The 20,430-nt window shown below is 54.3% G+C and overlaps 2 protein-coding genes across 2 annotated transcripts; both read right to left on the reverse strand.

Annotated features, from left to right (window-relative positions):
- Nucleotides 1-122: 122 nt before the first annotated feature.
- Nucleotides 123-9,326, reverse strand: LOC121066957. The gene is made up of 3 exons (XM_040550808.1): nucleotides 8,363-9,326; nucleotides 7,855-8,200; nucleotides 123-223 (listed from the first exon to the last, which is right to left on the reverse strand). The coding sequence occupies exons 1-3, from the start codon at nucleotides 9,233-9,235 to the stop codon at nucleotides 123-125; spliced, it is 1,320 nt and encodes a 439-aa protein (XP_040406742.1). The 5' UTR covers nucleotides 9,236-9,326.
- A 6,424-nt stretch (nucleotides 9,327-15,750) lies between these two features.
- Nucleotides 15,751-18,281, reverse strand: LOC121068352. Its single transcript, XM_040553474.1, has 2 exons — nucleotides 16,950-18,281; nucleotides 15,751-16,787 (listed from the first exon to the last, which is right to left on the reverse strand). The coding sequence occupies exons 1-2, from the start codon at nucleotides 18,279-18,281 to the stop codon at nucleotides 15,768-15,770; spliced, it is 2,352 nt and encodes a 783-aa protein (XP_040409408.1). The 3' UTR covers nucleotides 15,751-15,767.
- Between the last annotated feature and the right edge of the window lie 2,149 nt (nucleotides 18,282-20,430).

Here is a 20,430-nt window from a genome sequence, read left to right on the forward strand (position 1 = left end):
GGTACAGAGTAAAATTTGCTCCATTTGAGGTAGCGTAAAACAAACACAAACCTTTAAGTAAGCAGGAGATGAGAGAGAGATGCTCAAAACCAAATAGTTTACTTGGCATTCTGGGGTGGTGTTTAGCTTATGGGACTGGAAGCCAGACAGGCGGCATTTTTAATGCGCTTGTCAAAGCAGAGGACAGCAGTTTTACTGCAGACTATGAAGTGCAGCGTCTGTGCTAAGGAAAGAGAAAAGAAAAGGTCTAGCCTCAGCAGTATGCAGGATCTTACAAAATGGCTTGGCTGATAGAAAAAAAAAATAAAAGATAGGTCACTGGTACATGGGATAAAATATAAAACAACCAAAAGTAGATCGGGCCAGACTAATCAGCTCTCTTGCTATCTGATAACATTTTTTCTAGTCAGAGGCAATCTAATCTAGCCGGACTTCAGGAACACAATTTATCAGTGCCGGGCAGAAAATGAATTGTTGAAAGAAGGAAGCTCGGGATTACTAGCAGAATGGTAAGGTGGTGAGGAACGGGCTACAGAGAGCCTGCAGGATGGGGACTTGGCAGGGAGACCTCATCTGGGGACTTCTCTTGAAATGTTTTCAATAAACTGGAATGGGGATACATGGGGTTAGGCTCACTGCTGCAAATTTGTGAGGCTTCAACAGTGCTGAGTATCAAGAGCAGACTACTTGTATGCTCTGACAAGTAACAAGTAGGATCAACTTCAATAGTACAAGGTCAAGTGCTGGAGGACGAGGAATTTCTCCTCTGGACTGGGAATAAGAGAGGGGAAGAAAATGCTATGTGAATTAGCCAGTTAATGATAATTATCTGTGTGATGCAGCTTTAAAAAGGAAAAAAAAAAATGCAGGATGTATTCGTGAAGGCATTTCCAGCAAATGGAAGGAATTTTCAGCATCATGAGTATCACGATGGGTGTCATTATACAAAGAACTAGTGAGCCCTTCACTGACTTTCTGTAATGCCTAGGATTCATTACTGCTGGGAAGGAACAGAGAAAAAGTATTAAAATCAGGTCTGGTGCATTCTGCTTTGTGTGTGCAAACATACATGTACATGTGTGCATGTGTGTGCTAACTGGAAATGAAAGTGGGAACTAGGTAAGGACAATCATTAACTTTAAAACAGAATATAAGCAATGCTTTTAGAAGGGGAAATTTTATTTTAAAATGGCATAAAGCAAAGAATAAATTGTTAAAATTTAAAAGTAACGAAAGATTAACACTTGGACAGATAGATCTATCTCAGAACACAGCTGTTGTTCGAGTTTAACACAAGCCTTGTGACTTTGTTGTACAGAAAGGGCCTCAATATGAACCCCCGCGTGGCTGAGCCAGCCATCAAAGCACTTCTGACCCCGAGAATCCGCCCTGGGGGGCAGCTGAGATGCGCCATCAGGCCCAGGGTCCCTAAACTGCGGTACATGTGCTTCTGTGGTACGCAAACTATTTCCTAATAGTGTGCAGAAAACAAACAATCAAAAAAAAAAAAATCCAAAAATCCACCATCAAAGCCTGCCCCATCTGCCTTTTCTCTGGAAGTGACAAGATGAGCCAGCTAGATCCCTCTGGTACACAGAGTGAGGAGCTCAAGGCTGGGGGACAGGAGGAAGGGATTGGGGAAGGGAAGGGATTTAAGAAACCCGTGCTGGTGCCACCAGTGCACTTCTCCCTCTAAATAGAGCCTGGGAACTCCTCTTTTAGGCAACTGGCTAGCTGTTTTCCTAGGGTGGTAAACCAGATTGCATTTCTTTCTCAAAGGAGCAAGGTTGGGTGCCAGCAGAAACTCAGCTGTAGCAAGGCAGCTTCTGAACAAGAACTGATGCTGGTGCTACCCTGCAAGGCAGTGGCTCCTGTATCCCATCAGGTCTGGTGTCAGGAGGTGCTGAGGGCAGGGGGCTGCTCCCCTGGGAGATCCTCCGGGCTGCTGTGACTCCTGAAGCACGGAGCACGCGCTGCTCATAAACCCGCTGCTGTCCTGCACAGCAGGGCTCCCAGATGCCGCTCCCCTTGGAGCAAAAAGCAGCCAGCTGCGTGAGCTGAAGGAATCACATCGGGCTCTGTTATTCTAACAGATACAGCCAGGTGTCTTCCAGCAAAGCCCTAGCTGGGGCTTGCTTAAAAGTGTTAAAGCTTAAGATACGCTCTGTGGGGAACAAAATCAAACCAACTGGAAGTAATGTTGAAGTAATTTCAAAGGGGCATATAGGGATGTTCTTGTCTTTAAAAATAAAAATAAAATCATGAAACAAACACATGAAACCCCCAAGGATTACAAGTCCTGGAAATAATGCAGAGATGAGATAAAAAGAGAAAGTCTGTATGGTTCACAATTGAGCGAGAGTATGGTCCATCTAATTACTTATCCATCCATACCTGGAGGATTATCGGAAATGCTACATTTGCTGGCAATCAGAAATCATCTCCATCACCCATCTTCTGTGCTCTGAGGCCTGCGCAGCCCAGCTCCGAGTGGACGCCAGGGTTTGCCAGCCCTTCAGGGACAGGCACAAAAAGGAGCAGGACTGAACAGGCTGCACGCAGCCCTGCTGATGGAGTAGCTGGTCCCTTCCCCACTCGGCACATCCAGGCCTGAAGCTGACCTCACGAGTAACTTAAAATAGGAGTTGAATCTTAAATCCCCGCAACCTAGAGGTATGGGACAAGAAGGTCTCCTTGGCGTTTTATTGTTCTCAGGGTGGCACAGGGGAAAATATGGTGGGTTTGGAGCTACATTACCTGCCTTTTACGCAGACTGAAACTGTGGCTTTATTTTTATTGCTATTAATACACTATTGGAGGAAAAAAGAACATGCGTATGCTCTTGAAACCGTTGGTTGGGACTGCTCTTCCTGCTTGAATACTGCTGTTAATATTTGATAGCAGCTGCCTGAAAACAGAAGCCTTTGAACCGTTTATTGTCCTTGGGAGGTGGCAGCGTTTTTTTGTTTGTTTTTTGGTTTGTTCCGTATTTAAACTGAGCCTAGCTGCAAGTTTCTTGGGCATGGCATAAATGATTAGAGCTCTGTTCAAAAGTATTGTTGGTTTGAAGTATTCTTTTCGGATGTTACCATTTGTACTTTCAAACAAAACCCCTACTGATGAGGCGCAGCTCTGTGTGCTCGCACGGCTCCAAGGAGTGGTTGTGCGGTTACTCCACAGTGAGGATTAGTCACACATTAACCACAGCTGTAAAAACGTCTATGGGAAAATTACATCCAAACACTGAGGGCCTTTGAGTCGGCTGCTTATGACTGAAGAGGTGGGTTTCTGTATCATTTTTCTTCAGCATTGTGCAACATACATCTGAGCTGTTTACTTTGCTATCACAATGCATCATAGTTTTTCCTCTGGAGGACTTCAACCCCTTCCACAGACCATGGTCTACTGAGGTCTTACAGGTGGTGCTGAGTCAGCCAGTGTTTCCAAACCAAAAGGTCTCAGGGGGCCACTCACAGTTAGTTTAGTCACACTATTTCATTGCTACCTGAGGCAAAGTGGGTAGTGCCAAATGATGACTTGGGACCCTGTGGTTGTAACACCTTCAGGCCCGTGACACCTTTCTCATTACCAAGCTGGCAGCTAAAGTCTGTAGCAAATTCCCTGGGTTTTCACTCAATAGAAAACCATCACCCATCACTCTTGTTCTTCCTTCTACATGCACCTACACCCCATTCTGCATAGGCAGTCAACTCAGCATGGGTCTTGCACTCAGTTTCCAAGCCCTGCTCCTCTCCAGACCTTCTCGGAGCTAGTAAAGATGAAGAGCTTAGAAGGGAAGGAGAAAGAGGACTGCATCCCCCCCCAGAATGTGGGGCTTGGCAGTGCCGCTCTGTGCATCAAGCACTGACCTCTGACAGCCGTGGGTCCTGCAGTCCATGCTCCAGGGCTTCATGAACCAACCCTGGCCTCTGCCATCCCCCCGTTGCTGTTGAATTCCCTTGAAAGAAACCTTCTTAACGTGAAGGGGGAGGGCAGCGCAGATGAGAGATACACAAATAGGAATGCCTTCTCCAAAGTTGCTTTGGGCAAAGGAAGAAAAGCTGTGCTCACGAAGAGCATGTAATTACCATGTCCTCCGCCCCACCCTTGCCTTCTCAAGAGAAAATTCTCTCTTCGTACACCAGCCTGACTTCTGAATTTACTGGCTTGCTCCAGGCCCGTGTCACATGGCCCACTGCAAGTCAGCCTCTTTCATACAAACAAGCAAGGCTCCCGTAGACTCGAGCTGCCTGTTAAGCTCTCTGATACCTCTGCAAGAGACGTCCCCTGTGGGGACCCTCATCCCGCTTCCGTGGTTGCTTTCTGAAGCCCTGTCCTCACTCTGGCTCCTCCCTAAGAGAGGCAATTTTGGCTGGGGTAGGAGCCAACATATTACCACAAGGTGAGAAGCTGAATCGCTCTGGGAACATGCACGTTTTCTGTGTGCTGAGCTCACTTCCCCCCTCACCAAGCGCTGCTGCCTGCGGAGCCTGCTCCAGCTTGTTCTGCTAACCCAGAGCCATGGGTTTCAGACCGTCCTTCCCCTTCCACACCTGCAGTGACTAATGGAAGGTTGCCTCAGGCTTCTCACATTCTCCTTGCACAGGGCAACATAAACTCCAACTCTGCCTTGAGCAGGGAGACATTACTATTGATCTAGTACAGCCCTCTGAGAACCAGGAGATTGGAAATCAGACCGTGTGGCAATCCCCAATGTCAGGAATGGGACCCTAAAGCCTGCCCAGCACAACTCCCCCAGCCATCAGTGCTGTCACCCTTGCCACTCCACTGTGGCCCCTCAGCCACGTCCTTGTGCCCACCCACGCCCTGCCTGCACCTGGTGGCCCCCACGCAACTGCCGCCACTGCAACTGCCCCATTTCATCTTGCTACACAACGAGAATGTCCATGAACACCCCCAGCTGTTCGAACAGCCAGAACAGACTAAAGAGGCTTTTGGAATAGACTGGATAGCTGTGGTGGTTTAACTCAGGTGGGCAGCCGAGCTCCACCACAGCCACTCTCTCACACCCTCTCCTCAAAGGGAAAGGGGGAGAAAATACGATGGAAAGGGCTCAAGGGTTGAGATAAGGACAGGGAGATCACTCAACGATTATCGTCACAGGCAAAACAGACTCAGCATAGGGAGATTGGAGAAATTTATTACCTATTACTAAATGAGAAACAAAGAAACAAAGAAAAAAAATTAAAACCACCTTCCCCCCCTGTACCCTCTTCTGTCTCCTCTCCCTGAGCAGTGCAGGGGAACGAGGAATGGGGGCTGCAGTCAGTCCCTGACGCTTCATCTCCACTGCTCCCTCACGGTCCCTCTCTGCCCCTGCTCCACGTGGGGTCCCTCCCACGGGATGCCGTCCTTCCCGAACTGAGCCTGCGGTGGTTGCCCACAGGCAGCAGCTCCTCAAGAACTGCTCCCACTGGCTCCGTATCATGGGGTCCATCCATCAGGAGCAAACTGCTCCAGCACGGGTCACCCATGGGTGGCAGCTCCCCCCAGACCCCCTGCTCCTGCGTAGGCAAAATTTCTGAGTTTTGACCTCAGAGTTTCCAGCTCCTGTACTTACACATTCAGACCACCACAGCCAAGGGGAGCACCGCTCCCCAGTGTGACCACTCAACAGTCCTTTGGGCTTTCTGACACAGGAATGGAAAGCAGTGGGTGAGAGGGAGTCCCCAGCAGCCTCAGCAGCACCCACAAACCCAGGGCATGGCCAGGGCCAGGCCCGTGCCTGCCCCAGGCCTCCTGGCCCAGGCTGGCCAGGCCTGGCTGGGACACGGCCTCCCGTCCCAGGCAGGGCCTGCCTCAGCACCAGCCCTGACTCCTACCTGCGGCTTTTTAATATCTTCATCAATGATACAGACGACGGGATTGAGTGCACCCTCAGCAAGTTTGCAGATGACACCAAGCTGAGTGGTGCAGTTGATACAAGAGAAGGAAGGGCTGCCATCCAAAGGGACCTAGACAGCCTAAAGAAGTGGGCCCATGGGAACCTAATGAGGTTCAACAAGGCCAAACGCATGGTGCTGCACCTGGGTCAGGGCAATCCCAGGCTTGAGGACGGACTGAGAGAAGAACTCATTGAGAGCAGCCCTGCAGAGAAGGACTTGGGGGTTCTGGTGGACAAAAAACTCGACATGAGCCAGCAGTGTGTGCTTGCAGCCCAGAAGGCCAACTGCATCCCGGGCTGCATCAGCAGAGGAGTGGCCAGCAGGTGGAGGGAGGTGATTGTCCCCCTCTGCTCTGCCCTTGTGAGGCCCCACTTGGGGCACTGCGTCCAGGTCTGAGGCCCCCAGCACAACAAATGTGAACCTGTTAGAGTGAGTACAGAGGAGGGTACAAAGATGATCAGAGGGCTGGAGCACCTCTCCTATGAAGAAAGGCTGAGAGAGCTGGGGATGTTCAGCCTGAAGAAGAGAAGGCTCAGGGGAGACCTCATTATGACCATTTCATACTTAAAGGGGTCTTATAAAAAAGGTGGAGAAGGACTCTTTACTTGTGTAGATAACGATAGAGCAAGGGGGAATGATCTTAAATTAAAAGAGGATAGATTTAGTCTGGACATTAGGAGGAAATTCTTCTCTCAGAGGGTGGTGAGGCACTGGCACAGGTTGCCCAGAGAAGTTGTAGATACCCCATCCCCTAGGGATGTTCAAGGGCAGACTGGATGAGGCCCTGGGCAACCTGATCTAGTGGGTGGCGTCCCTGCCCATGGCAGGGGGGTTGGAACTGGGTGATCTTTGGGGTCCCTTCCAACCCAAACCATTCTATGACCCTATGATTTTATGATTCTCCGTCACACTCTGGACACCCCACCTCATTGCTTTCTGCCCTTTGCTGCCTTGAAGGACTGGCACTGCTCCCAGCCCGGGCATGCAGCTGTGGTATGCAGGAGACCTCCAGGGAGCTTGGCAGCCCATGCTGCCTCTGAAAGCCTCAGGGGAAGGCCAACCCCAACCCACTCCTCCCCACAGAAGCAGCCAACAGCGCTGCCAGCCTTGCCCATGCAAGGAGGGCCTAGTAGTGAGCAGGGGAGCTGCAGCGCTTCCCCAGGAAATTAGAGACACTTGCCCATGAGTGTGCTTCCAGTGACACATTTATTGAGAGAGCCCCCGCTCCCTTGTCGGGCTGGCAGGGATCTGCTGCTTGCTGGCTCCGTGCCCTGCTGGGTCCTGCTGAACCTTGGACCAGTAAGGGGAAGAGTGTGGCCAGACAGGGCAGGGGATGGGGGCTCCTGGATTTCAATGTTCTTTGTGGTTCTCTGAGCACAGTGTGCTCATGATACCGGTGCCAGGAAAATGTTGCAGAAGCTTCCCTTGTGCGATTACAGGGATTGATATGACTCCTCTGCGCCCCTCTGGCTGCTGGGTGGCAGTGATATTCTTCTGGCCCTGCTGCCCCTTGGCCCTGTCTGCGAATGGTTTCTTCTCTCCCACTGTCTCTCCTCCAGCTGCACCTGGGACTGCAGTTGCAGACGGAGCCAAATTCTGGGAGCTTTCAGTGGCAGACAGATTGTGGTTTGGGGCTTTGATGCACTTAGGGCGGAGTCTTGCAAAGATGGGTCCGTCCTGGGAGCAGCCCTTGTCCTTCCGTGCCCTTCTACGTCTTTGCGTGGCACGGCCCCGGTGCCCTCTGCTGCAGGGTCCATCCATGATTGCCCTGCATTGTCTGGGAGCTGCTTCGGCTGTGAAGCCTGCACCTGCTTCTGCAGATCTTTAGCAATTTTTTTGGCTTTGTGGCAGTCTCTTGGTGCTACGAGGACCTCTGGTACGTGGGGCATATCAAAAGCAATCCAAACGTGGTGTGGAGGCCGTGGTAGAGCTGAGGGTCTGTCCTCACTGGAGCTGTGTTTTCTCTGTGGGGGTCTTCTTCTTGGAGATATTGGTGTCCCCATGTCCCCTGTAGTGGAGATGCTGGGGCCCTCACCCTTTTTATCTGATTGACCCCGCGGAGCTCCCTTGCTCTGTGGCCACGCCTGCTCTGCCTGGATGGAAGGGGAATCCCCTACTGCCCCAGGGTCCTGGTTCATCTTGCTGATGCCAGGCAGGGTCGTCTTGCTGGTCGTGCTGCTGCCGTTGGCTCTTCCTCCACACTCCATTTTCTGGTGGGGTCTGTCCCCATCCTCCTGAGGCTTCATCCCTTGTTCCACTCTCAGAATAGCTGCTGGCACAGAGTGGACAGGCTCCTGCATCCCCCGGGTGAATGCGTCCTCGGGGGCTGCTGCCTCTTGCTGAGGGCCAGGGGTCTGCACTGACAGCTGCACTGCCGACTTCGTGGTGTGAGCGTGCCGCTGACAGCGCAGGCTGGGTGAGCAGTGGCACTGCCTGGTGTTCCTCTGTGGATCCTCAGTCTGGGAGTCTTTTTGTCCCAGGACGGGGTCTGAAGATCTTTTCATGCAAGCCAGGATCCCTGGTAGCCCGAAGAGCTCTTTTGTCTGCTTTTGTCCGTTAGGCCCCTCCAGATGATGGTTCACAGTCTTTTCCACACAGGGTGGGTCCTTCTCCACAGGAGTCACCACCACATGTGGCTCTGCTCGCCATTGGGGTGATCGAGGAGCTGTGGTTGGGACAGCTGTCCTTGCTTCCAGGACAGTGGCTGAAAAGCTCCCCTCACAGGACAACAGCATCTCTGACAGTCCAAATTGCTTTTGTATATACATTTTTTCCACTACATGCTCCAGCTGATTTTTCACAGCCTTGTCTATGAAGGTCAGGTCCCACACCATGGGAACCGCCTTCATATTAGGCTCTTCTTCTTGCTTCGATACTTTCAAAGCAGAGGCTGGATCATTTTGTGGAGGCTTGTCCCCATCAGCTGGCAGGCGCAGTTTCTCCTCCTCTTTCTTATGTGAGGTGAAGTAGTTTAAGGCCTCCTTGGATTTCTTTTGTGGCAAAGATGTCTTCATTTCCATGGAGTGGAATTTGGGCACCTCTGGAGGATGGGTGGGAGCAGCCTGCTGGACCTGGACGTGTTGCTGGTGTTGGTGCACACTGCTGGCCCTGTGGCATCTGACCACTTCTTTCCTGCAGGGTTGGCAAGTGTCATGGTCATGCTGCTCCCCTGGGCCAGCCTTGGGATGCATGAGGCCAGGCTGGAACACAGAAGCATGAAGTGAGTCTTCTTTCTGCAGAGGAGTGGGGGTAGATGCCCTTGAAATCTGTCCGGTTTCGCTCTCCATGATGGTAGTGCAGGAGATGGTGCTCCAAGAGTCCAGAGACATCGTTGAAGAGCAGCTGGTTTCACTCTCTGTGTCAGAAGTGGTAGACTCACTGCTGTCCTCTGGCAACTCCAGGTTGAGCCTGTGAGGAGGAGGAGGAGGAGGAGGAGGAGGAGGAGGAGAAGGAGAAGGAGAAGGAGAAGGAAGATGATGGGAATGCTGAGCCAAGCACTCCTGAGCACCCTGGGACTCTCCCTCTGCCCCTAAGGAGCTGGCAGGCTGTGTCATTTCTGTGGGGTCCCCCAAGGGGCCCCTTGGTCCCTTGCCCAAGGCTCCCTCTCTGCTGGCTGGGCACAGAAGCTCCATTTGCCCCAGAAAGAGAGGGGACACTGCTATCTCTGTGCCTCGGCAGTAAATCCTTCTGCAAGGGCATTGCTTCTCGGATTTTAGTCCGCAAATTTCCCTGTGCCCCCACAAGCCATTGCACTCATCCATGCCCCCAAACCCTGCCCCTGTTCCCATCCCTATCCCCGTCCCCTTCCCCTCCTCGGTGGTCTCACATTTCCATGTATCTGTTGAGGTCCTCAAGGGTCCTGTTGAACAGTTGGGCTAGTTCAACTATTCCATCCATCTTTGCGTGCTCGGGACATCTGCAAAGGGGCAAAGGGCAGCGTTAGTGGGACCTCCTTTGGTGGGGGGCTGACTAGAGGGGGCTGTCACGCCCCAGCAGCGACGATTCCACTTACTGCTTCCTCTTACGCCATGAAGAGTTGTGGAGGGTCCAAACTGGTGGCAGAGAAGACAGAGAGTCAGTGGATGGGGAGGCCGTGGGGGGACGGCGGGTACATGGGGCCAGGCGGTGTCTTTGCAGGGCACCTGCCCTTGCCCAGGGCCGCTCACCTCTGCGATTCTCCTGGTTCCTTCTGTAACAGCACCTCCTCGTCCTCCCTTCCTACATGGGCACAGAAAGCAGCGGGTGAGAGGGAGTCCCCAGCAGCCTCAGCGGCACCCACAAACCCAGGGCATGGCCAGGGCCAGGCCCGTGCCTGCCCCAGGCCTCCTGGCCCAGGCTGGCCAGGCCTGGCTGGGACACGGCCTCCCGTCCCAGGCAGGGCCTGCCTCAGCACCAGCCCTGACTCCTACCTGCGGCTTGCCACACGGCATCATGGAGAAGCAGGCAAACGCCAGCAGCAGCAGCCACAGGAAGGAGCAGAAGGCCCAGAAGGCTTCTGGGCTGGGGAAGAAGCTCATTCCCCAGGGATCAGCCATGCCTGTGACTTGCCAGAGAGCGCCAAACTTGGCTGGCTTGAGGAGGATCAGCTGGACCGCGCTCACGGTCCCCTTGCTCCACCTTCCCAGCTCAAGCTTGTCCCTCTTCGCTCGTCAGCTCGTGGCAAAATGGCAGCCAGCCTCGCTCAGCCCCACTTATATAGCCCGCCCCCGATTGTGATGCGCGTTGACTCGGGGTTGTCATCCCTCCCCAGCTGTGGTGACAGCAGCGCTCAGCCATGGCAACGTTTGTGATGCAGGGACAGCGGGGATGAGGTGGCCCTCCCCGAGCTGAGCTAAACCCCAGGAGGTGCCCTTCACCCGAGCACCAGGCAGCAGCCAGCCCAGCCGGGCCAGCTCAGCGCAGCGGGGCCATGGCCAGCCCGCCTCAGTGCTGAGAGCTGGCCCTGCGCAGGGCCCTGCAAGACCTCTGGCTTCTCACTAGGTAGGGCCAAACAGGAAGAAAAAGAGCAAGAAAATGTGTGGCTGAAATACAGGCAAGGCAATCGCTCCCTGACTACCGTTCAGGGGCAAAGAGGACGGCAGGGATTCACCAAAGGGAAGTCCTGCCTGACCAACTCGATAAGCTTGTAGACAAGCTGTAGACGTATGGGCTGGATGGGCAGTCAGTGGGGTGGACTGAAAACTGGCAGAATGGTCGAGCCCACAGGGTGGCTGGTGATCAGTGGCACAAAGTCTAGGTGGAGGCCAGTAACTAGTGGTATACGCCAGGGGTCAATACTGGATCCAGTCCTGTTTAGCATCTTCATTAGTGACCTGCATGATGGGGCAGACGTCTGCAGATGGCACAAAACTGGGGGGAGCGGCAGATACACCAGAGGGTTGTGCTGCCATCCAGAGGGTCCTGGACAGGAGGGAGAAATGGGCCGGAAGGAACATCTTGAAGATCAGCCAGGGGAATTCTGTGCAAAGTCCTGCACCTGGGTAGGCACAACCCCTGGCACCAGGACATACTGGGGACCGCCCCGCTGGAAAGCAGCTTGGAGGAAAGGGACCTGGGGGTCCTGGTGAACATGAGCCAGCAACGCACCCTTGCTGCAAAGAAGGCTAATAGTATCCTGGGCTGCATCAGGCAAAGTATTGTCAGCAGGTCAGGAGAGGTGATCCTGCCCCTCTACTCTGCACTGGTGAGGCCACACCTGGAGTAGCGTGTCCAGTTCTGGGCTCCGCGGTACAAGGCAGACGTGGGCATACTGGAGAGAGTCCAGTGTAGGGCCACAAAGACAATCAAGGGACTGGAGCGTGTCTCCTGTGAGGAAAGGCTGAGAGAGCTTTTCAGCCTGGAGGAGAGAAGGCTGGGGGGATCTTATCAGTGTCCATCAGTCCCTGAAGGGGGGTGCAAGGAGACTGGAGCCAGGTTCTGTTTGGTGGTGCCCTGTGCCAGGACAAGAGGCGACGGGCGCAAACTGCAACACAGGAGGTTCCCTCTGAGCAGGAGGAAGCACTTTCTTTATGTGAGGGTGACCAAGCACTGGCACAGGTTGCCCAGGGGCTGTGGAGTCTCCTCCCTGGAGATCTTCAAAAGCCGCCTGGATGTGGTCCTGGGCACCCTGCTCCGGGTGTCTGCTGGAGCAGGGACATTGAACCAGATGAGCTCCAGAGGTCCCTTCCAACCTCAAACTAGTCTGTGATTCTGTGACTCAGCTTGGGGAAATTAACTGAATCTTAGACACCCAACTGTTGGTTTGTGTATTGGGAAGTAAAGGCGATAAACATTTAAACACCTAGTGAAACGGAGTGAGACCTGCAAGAGCTCTTCTTTATCACTCCTCTCTGCCAGCTCTCACTGCTCTCTTCCTCCCACTTAGGGTTCCTGCTCACGTCCACCTTCTTGTCTGTTTTCTTGCCTCAGTAAGTGCTTGGGCATGTAGAGCTCCTAGTGAGCCCCAGAGCTCAGGACTCTGACCCCAGCACCTTCCAAGGGGTTTGGGGTTATCTCCAAGCCACAACCGTGATCCTCCTTGAAACAGAGAGGCAGGGACTTTGGAGATGAGCCCACCCCATTCCACAGCAAGAAGGCATCTGTCTGCTATTCCCAGGGTCACACTGCCTGTCCTGGCGCAGATGGAAGAACAGGCACTGGGGCCTCTGTCATCTCAACTTCTGCTAACAATAGACATGGAGAAAGCTGAGGCGTTCAACAACTTCTTTGCCTCAGTCTTCACTGACAGGCAGGCTTCCCAAGTCTTTTGTTTCCCTGAACCCGTAGATGGAGGTTGGGGGATCAAAGTCCCACCCACTATAAGCGAAGAGCAGTTTCGAGACCTTAGAGACCCATGGCAGGGGGGTGGAACTAGATGATCAGGAAGCATCATGCTCACAGTCTCTCATCCTCCTGGGGGATCTCAGTCACACAGACGTTTGCGGGGAAAGCCTCATGGCAGGCAGTAAGCAATCCAGGAGACTTCTGGAGTCCATTGAGGACAAGTTCCTATTCCACGTATTAAACCAACCAGAGGAGAAGTGTTACTGGACCTGGTGCTCACCAATGCAGAAGGAGCTCATTAAAGAAGTTGAGATTGGAGGAAGCCTAGGTTGCAGTGACCATGCCCTAGATGGTCAGAGGATCTGATCAGAACTGGCAACTCTTTAAGGATGTCTTCCTCGGAGCGCAAGAGCTCTGTATTTCCATTTGTAATACATCAAACCAGGAAGGCAGGAAACCGCCGTGGTTGAATAAGGATCTGCTGGTGAAACTCAGGCAAAAGAAGGAAACGCACAGACGGTGGAAAGAGGGCCGTGTGCCCTGGGAAGAGTACAGTAATGCTCTCTGGATGTGCAGGGATGGGATCAGGAAAGCCAAGGCACTGACAGAACTAAACTTGGCAAGGGATGCAAAGAATAACATAAAGGGGTTCTACAGGTACATTGGCCACAGAAGAAAGACTAGGGAGAGTGTAGCGCCTCTGCCTAATGAAGATGGAGAACTGGTAACAACAGATGTGGAGAAGGCAGAGGTACTTAGCAACTTCTTTGCCTCGATCTACACTAGTGGTCAGGCTTCCCACATCCCTTGTGTCCCCAGATCTCTAGGCAGGGGCTGGGGAAGCAGAGTCCTTCCAACTGTAAGGAAGAGCAGGTTTGGGACCTCCTGATGCAACTTAACAACTGCAAGTCTATGGGGCCTGAGGGAGTTGGCTGATGTAGTTGCCAAGTCACTCTCCATCATATTTGAAAAATCACGGCAGTGAGGCGAAGTCCACAGTGACTGGAAAAAGGGAAACATTTTAAAATTTTAAAAAGGGTAGAAAAGAAGACCTGGGGAACTACACACTGGTGAGCCTCACCTATGTGCCTGGGAAGATCATGGAATGAATCTTCCTGGAGGCAATGTTAAGGCACATGCAGGACAAGGAGGTGATCTGCGACAGCCAGCATGGCTTCACCAAGGGCAAATCATGCCTGACCAATCTGCTGGCCTTCTGTGGTGGAGTGACCGCATCAGCTGACAAGGGAGGACTGAACCATGTCATCTACTTGGACTTCTGTAAGGCCTCTGACACGGTCCCACATGACATCCTGATCTCCAGATTGGAGAGACACGGATTTGATGGGTAGACCATTTAGTGAATAAGGAGTTGGCTTGAAGGTCGCACCCAGAGTGGTGGTCAATGGCTCTATGTCCAGGTGGAGACCGGTGACGAGCGGTGTCCCTCAGGGGTCTGTCCTGGGACCGGTGCTTTTTAAGCCTTTGGGCTTTCCGACACAGGAACGGAAAGCAGTGGGTGAGAGGGAGTCCCCAGCAGCCTCAGCAGCACCCACAAACCCAGGGCATGGCCAGGGCCAGGCCCGTGCCTGCCCCAAGCCTCCTGGCCCAGGCTGGCCAGGCCTGGCTGGGACACGGCCTCCCGTCCCAGGCAGGGCCTGCCTCAGCACCAGCCCTGACTCCTACCTGCGGCTTTTTAATATCTTCATCAATGATACAGACGACGGGATTGAGTGCACCCTCAGCAAGTTTGCAGATGACACCAAGCTGAGTGGTGCAGTTGATACAAGAGAAGGAAGGGCTGCCATCCAAAGGGACCTAGACAGCCTAAAGAAGTGGGCCCATGGGAACCTAATGAGGTTCAACAAGGCCAAACGCATGGTGCTGCACCTGGGTCAGGGCAATCCCAGGCTTGAGGACGGACTGAGAGAAGAACTCATTGAGAGCAGCCCTGCAGAGAAGGACTTGGGGGTTCTGGTGGACAAAAAACTCGACATGAGCCAGCAGTGTGTGCTTGCAGCCCAGAAGGCCAACTGCATCCCGGGCTGCATCAGCAGAGGAGTGGCCAGCAGGTGGAGGGAGGTGATTGTCCCCCTCTGCTCTGCCCTTGTGAGGCCCCACTTGGGGCACTGCGTCCAGGTCTGAGGCCCCCAGCACAACAAATGTGAACCTGTTAGAGTGAGTACAGAGGAGGGTACAAAGATGATCAGAGGGCTGGAGCACCTCTCCTATGAAGAAAGGCTGAGAGAGCTGGGGATGTTCAGCCTGAAGAAGAGAAGGCTCAGGGGAGACCTCATTATGACCATTTCATACTTAAAGGGGTCTTATAAAAAAGGTGGAGAAGGACTCTTTACTTGTGTAGATAACGATAGAGCAAGGGGGAATGATCTTAAATTAAAAGAGGATAGATTTAGTCTGGACATTAGGAGGAAATTCTTCTCTCAGAGGGTGGTGAGGCACTGGCACAGGTTGCCCAGAGAAGTTGTAGATACCCCATCCCCTAGGGATGTTCAAGGGCAGACTGGATGAGGCCCTGGGCAACCTGATCTAGTGGGTGGCGTCCCTGCCCATGGCAGGGGGGTTGGAACTGGGTGATCTTTGGGGTCCCTTCCAACCCAAACCATTCTATGACCCTATGATTTTATGATTCTCCGTCACACTCTGGACACCCCACCTCATTGCTTTCTGCCCTTTGCTGCCTTGAAGGACTGGCACTGCTCCCAGCCCGGGCATGCAGTTGTGGTATGCAGGAGACCTCCAGGGAGCTTGGCAGCCCATGCTGCCTCTGAAAGCCTCAGGGGAAGGCCACCCCCAACCCACTCCTCCCCACAGAAGCAGCCAACAGCGCTGCCAGCCTTGCCCATGCAAGGAGGGCCTAGTAGTGAGCAGGGGAGCTGCAGCGCTTCCCCAGGAAATTAGAGACACTTGCCCATGAGTGTGCTTCCAGTGACACATTTATTGAGAGAGCCCCCGCTCCCTTGTCGGGCTGGCAGGGATCTGCTGCTTGCTGGCTCCGTGCCCTGCTGGGTCCTGCTGAACCTTGGACCAGTAAGGGGAAGAGTGTGGCCAGACAGGGCAGGGGATGGGGGCTCCTGGATTTCAATCTTCTTTGTGGTTCTCTGAGCACAGTGTGCTCATGATACCGGTGCCAGGAAAATGTTGCAGAAGCTTCCCTTGTGCGATTACAGGGATTGATATGACTCCTCTGCGCCCCTCTGGCTGCTGGGTGGCAGTGATATTCTTCTGGCCCTGCTGCCCCTTGGCCCTGTCTGCGGATGGTTTCTTCTCTTCCACTGTCTCTCCTCCAACTGCACCTGGGACTGCAGTTGCAGACGGAGCCAAATTCTGGGAGCGTTCAGTCTCTCCCGCTGTCTTTCCTCCAGCTGCACCTGGGACTGCAGTTGCAGACGGAGCCAAATTCTGGGAGCTTTCAGTGGCAGACAGATTGTGGTTTGGGGCTTTGATGCACTTAGGGCGGAGTCTTGCAAAGATGGGTCCGTCCTGGGAGCAGCCCTTGTCCTTCCGTGCCCTTCTACGTCTTCTGCGTGGCACGGCCCCGGTGCCCTCTGCTGCAGGGTCCATCCATGATTGCCCTGCATTGTCTGGGAGCTGCTTCGGCTGTGAAGCCTGCACCTGCTTCTGCAGATCTTTAGCAATTTTTTTGGCTTTGTGGCAGTCTCTTGGTGCTACGAGGACCTCTGGTACGTGGGGCATATCAAAAGCAATCCAAACGTGGTGTGGAGGCCGTGGTAGAGCTGAGGGTCTGTCCTCACTGGAGCTGTGTTTTCTCTGTGGGGGTCTTCTTCTTGGAGATGTTGGTGTCCCCATGTCCCCTGTAGTGGAGATGCTGGGGCCCTCACCCTTTTTATCTGATTGACCCCGCGGAGCTCCCTTGCTCTGTGGCCACGCCTGCTCTGCCTGGATGGAAGGGGAATCCCCTACTGCCCCAGGGTCCTGGTTCATCTTGCTGATGCCAGGCAGGGTCGTCTTGCTGGTCGTGCTGCTGCCGTTGGCTCTTCCTCCACACTCCATTTTCTGGTGGGGTCTGTCCCCATCCTCCTGAGGCTTCATCCCTTGTTCCACTCTCAGAATAGCTGCTGGCACAGAGTGGACAGGCTCCTGCATCCCCCGGGTGAATGCGTCCTCGGGGGCTGCTGCCTCTTGCTGAGGGCCAGGGGTCTGCACTGACAGCTGCACTGCCGACTTCGTGGTGTGAGCGTGCCGCTGACAGCGCAGGCTGGGTGAGCAGTGGCACTGCCTGGTGTTCCTCTGTGGATCCTCAGTCTGGGAGTCTTTTTGTCCCAGGACGGGGTCTGAAGATCTTTTCATGCAAGCCAGGATCCCTGGTAGCCCGAAGAGCTCTTTTGTCTGCTTTTGTCCGTTAGGCCCCTCCAGATGACGGTTCACAGTCTTTTCCACACAGAGTGGGTCCTTCTCCACAGGAGTCACCACCACATGTGGCTCTGCTCGCCATTGGGGTGATCGAGGAGCTGTGGTTGGGACAGCTGTCCTTGCTTCCAGGACAGTGGCTGAAAAGCTCCCCTCACAGGACAACAGCATCTCTGACAGTCCAAATTGCTTTTGTATATACATTTTTTCCACTACATGCTCCAGCTGATTTTTCACAGCCTTGTCTATGAAGGTCAGGTCCCACACCATGGGAACCGCCTTCATATTAGGCTCTTCTTCTTGCTTCGATACTTTCAAAGCAGAGGCTGGATCATTTTGTGGAGGCTTGTCCCCATCAGCTGGCAGGCGCAGTTTCTCCTCCTCTTTCTTATGTGAGGTGAAGTAGTTTAAGGCCTCCTTGGATTTCTTTTGTGGCAAAGATGTCTTCATTTCCATGGAGTGGAATTTGGGCACCTCTGGAGGATGGGTGGGAGCAGCCTGCTGGACCTGGACGTGTTGCTGGTGTTGGTGCACACTGCTGGCCCTGTGGCATCTGACCACTTCTTTCCTGCAGGGTTGGCAAGTGTCATGGTCATGCTGCTCCCCTGGGCCAGCCTTGGGATGCATGAGGCCAGGCTGGAACACAGAAGCATGAAGTGAGTCTTCTTTCTGCAGAGGCGTGGGGGTGGATGCCCTTGAAATCTGTCCGGTTTCGCTCTCCGTGATGGTAGTGCAGGAGATGGTGCTCCAAGAGTCCAGAGACATCGTTGAAGAGCAGCTGGTTTCACTCTCTGTGTCAGAAGTGGTAGACTCACTGCTGTCCTCTGGCAACTCCAGGTTGAGCCTGTGAGGAGGAGGAGGAGGAGGAGGAGGAGGAGGAGGAGAAGGAGAAGGAGAAGGAAGATGATGGGAATGCTGAGCCAAGCACTCCTGAGCACCCTGGGACTCTCCCTCTGCCCCTAAGGAGCTGGCAGGCTGTGTCATTTCTGTGGGGTCCCCCAAGGGGCCCCTTGGTCCCTTGCCCAAGGCTCCCTCTCTGCTGGCTGGGCACAGAAGCTCCATTTGCCCCAGAAAGAGAGGGGACACTGCTATCTCTGTGCCTCGGCAGTAAATCCTTCTGCAAGGGCATTGCTTCTCGGATTTTAGTCCGCAAATTTCCCTGTGCCCCCACAAGCCATTGCACTCATCCATGCCCCCAAACCCTGCCCCTGTTCCCATCCCCATCCCCTTCCCCTTCCCCTCCTCAGTGGTTTCACATTTCCATGTATCTGTTGAGGTCCTCAAGGGTCCTGTTGAACAGTTGGGCTAGTTCAACTATTCCATCCATCTTTGCGTGCTCGGGACATCTGCAAAGGGGCAAAGGGCAGCGTTAGTGGGACCTCCTTTGGTGGGGGGCTGACTAGAGGGGGCTGTCACGCCCCAGCAGCGACGATTCCACTTACTGCTTCCTCTTACGCCATGAAGAGTTGTGGAGGGTCCAAACTGGTGGCAGAGAAGACAGAGAGTCAGTGGATGGGGAGGCCGTGGGGGGACGGCGGGTACATGGGGCCAGGCGGTGTCTTTGCAGGGCACCTGCCCTTGCCCAGGGCCGCTCACCTCTGCGATTCTCCTGGTTCCTTCTGTAACAGCACCTCCTCGTCCTCCCTTCCTACATGGGCACAGAAAGCAGCGGGTGAGAGGGAGTCCCCAGCAGCCTCAGCGGCACCCACAAACCCAGGGCATGGCCAGGGCCAGGCCCGTGCCTGCCCCAGGCCTCCTGGCCCAGGCTGGCCAGGCCTGGCTGGGACACGGCCTCCCGTCCCAGGCAGGGCCTGCCTCAGCACCAGCCCTGACTCCTACCTGCGGCTTGCCACACGGCATCATGGAGAAGCAGGCAAACGCCAGCAGCAGCAGCCACAGGAAGGAGCAGAAGGCCCAGAAGGCTTCTGGGCTGGGGAAGAAGCTCATTCCCCAGGGATCAGCCATGCCTGTGACTTGCCAGAGAGCGCCAAACTTGGCTGGCTTGAGGAGGATCAGCTGGACCGCGCTCACGGTCCCCTTGCTCCACCTTCCCAGCTCAAGCTTGTCCCTCTTCGCTCGTCAGCTCGTGGCAAAATGGCAGCCAGCCTCGCTCAGCCCCACTTATATAGCCCGCCCCCGATTGTGATGCGCGTTGTCTCTGGGTTGTCATCCCTCCCCAGCTGTGATGACAGCAGCGCTCAGCCATGGCAACGTTTGTGATGCAGGGACAGCGGGGATGAGGTGGCCCTCCCCGAGCTGAGCTAAACCCCAGGAGGTGACCTTCACCCGAGCACCAGGCAGCAGCCAGCCCAGCCAGGCCAGCTCAGCGCAGCGGGGCCATGGCCAGCCCACCCCAGTGCCGAGAGCTGGCCCTGCGCAGGGCCCTGCAAAGCCTCTGGCCTCTCACTAGGTGTGGTTGTAGCCCCGGTTGTGCGCTGCACTCCCCCTTCTGAGAGACCATGAACCGCTTCACGACCCTCATGTGTCCAGCAAAGCAACGATGGCGACACAGTGACAATGGTGAAGGCCCAAGGGAGCCTGTTTAGACCACCCCAGCCAAGAGGAGCACCGCTCCCCGGAGTATGACCACTCAACAGTCCTTCGCTGAAAGGGGAATTGACGTGGGGAGGGCTCGCTGTGGCTGGGCAGCCAGGAACCCCCACAGCCAGCTCAACCCCCTTACTCTGAGTGGTACCAGGGAGATAATGGGAAGGACAACAGTGAGAAAACTCCTGGTTGAAATAAAAGCTGGGCAATTGGTCACCGACTACTTTCATAGGGATAGACTACTAAGCTTGGGGAAATTAACTGAAATTTAATCGCCAAATTACTGGTTTGGCATAGGGAAGTGAAGGTCATAAACGTTTCCACACTTAGCGAAATGCAGTGGGACTTGCAAGAGCTTTTCCCTGGTGTTCCCCCATATCAGCTCTCGCTGCTCTCTTCCTCTGACTTGGGGATCCTGCTCATGTCCTTTTCCTTGGCCTTTTGCTCGCCTCAGCATGTGCTAGGGCAGGTAGAGCTGCTGCTGAGCCCCAGAGCTCAGGGCTGTGATCCTGGCACCCTCCCAGGACTTTCAGGTCACTGCCTCCATGTCACAACCTCGATCCTCCTTGAAAGGGAGAGGCAGGGGCTTGGAGGAGATGGGCCCACCCCATCCCACAGCAAGAAGCAGAAGTCATGCCCACAGAGGCGCCTGTCTGCTGTTCTGCCTGTCCTAGTGCAGCCAGAACAACAGGCACTGGGGCCTCCATCTTCTCTGTCCCTGGCAGACACACAACGTGCTTTCTCTCTGCCAGTTGCTGTCCTGAAGGACCTACACTGCTCCCAGACGCAAACCGTAGCTGTGGTGTGCAGGGGACTTCCAGGGAGG

Source organism: Cygnus olor, chromosome 3 (genome assembly GCF_009769625.2).
Source record: "Cygnus olor isolate bCygOlo1 chromosome 3, bCygOlo1.pri.v2, whole genome shotgun sequence".
In the NCBI taxonomy this organism is placed as follows: domain Eukaryota; kingdom Metazoa; phylum Chordata; class Aves; order Anseriformes; family Anatidae; genus Cygnus; species Cygnus olor.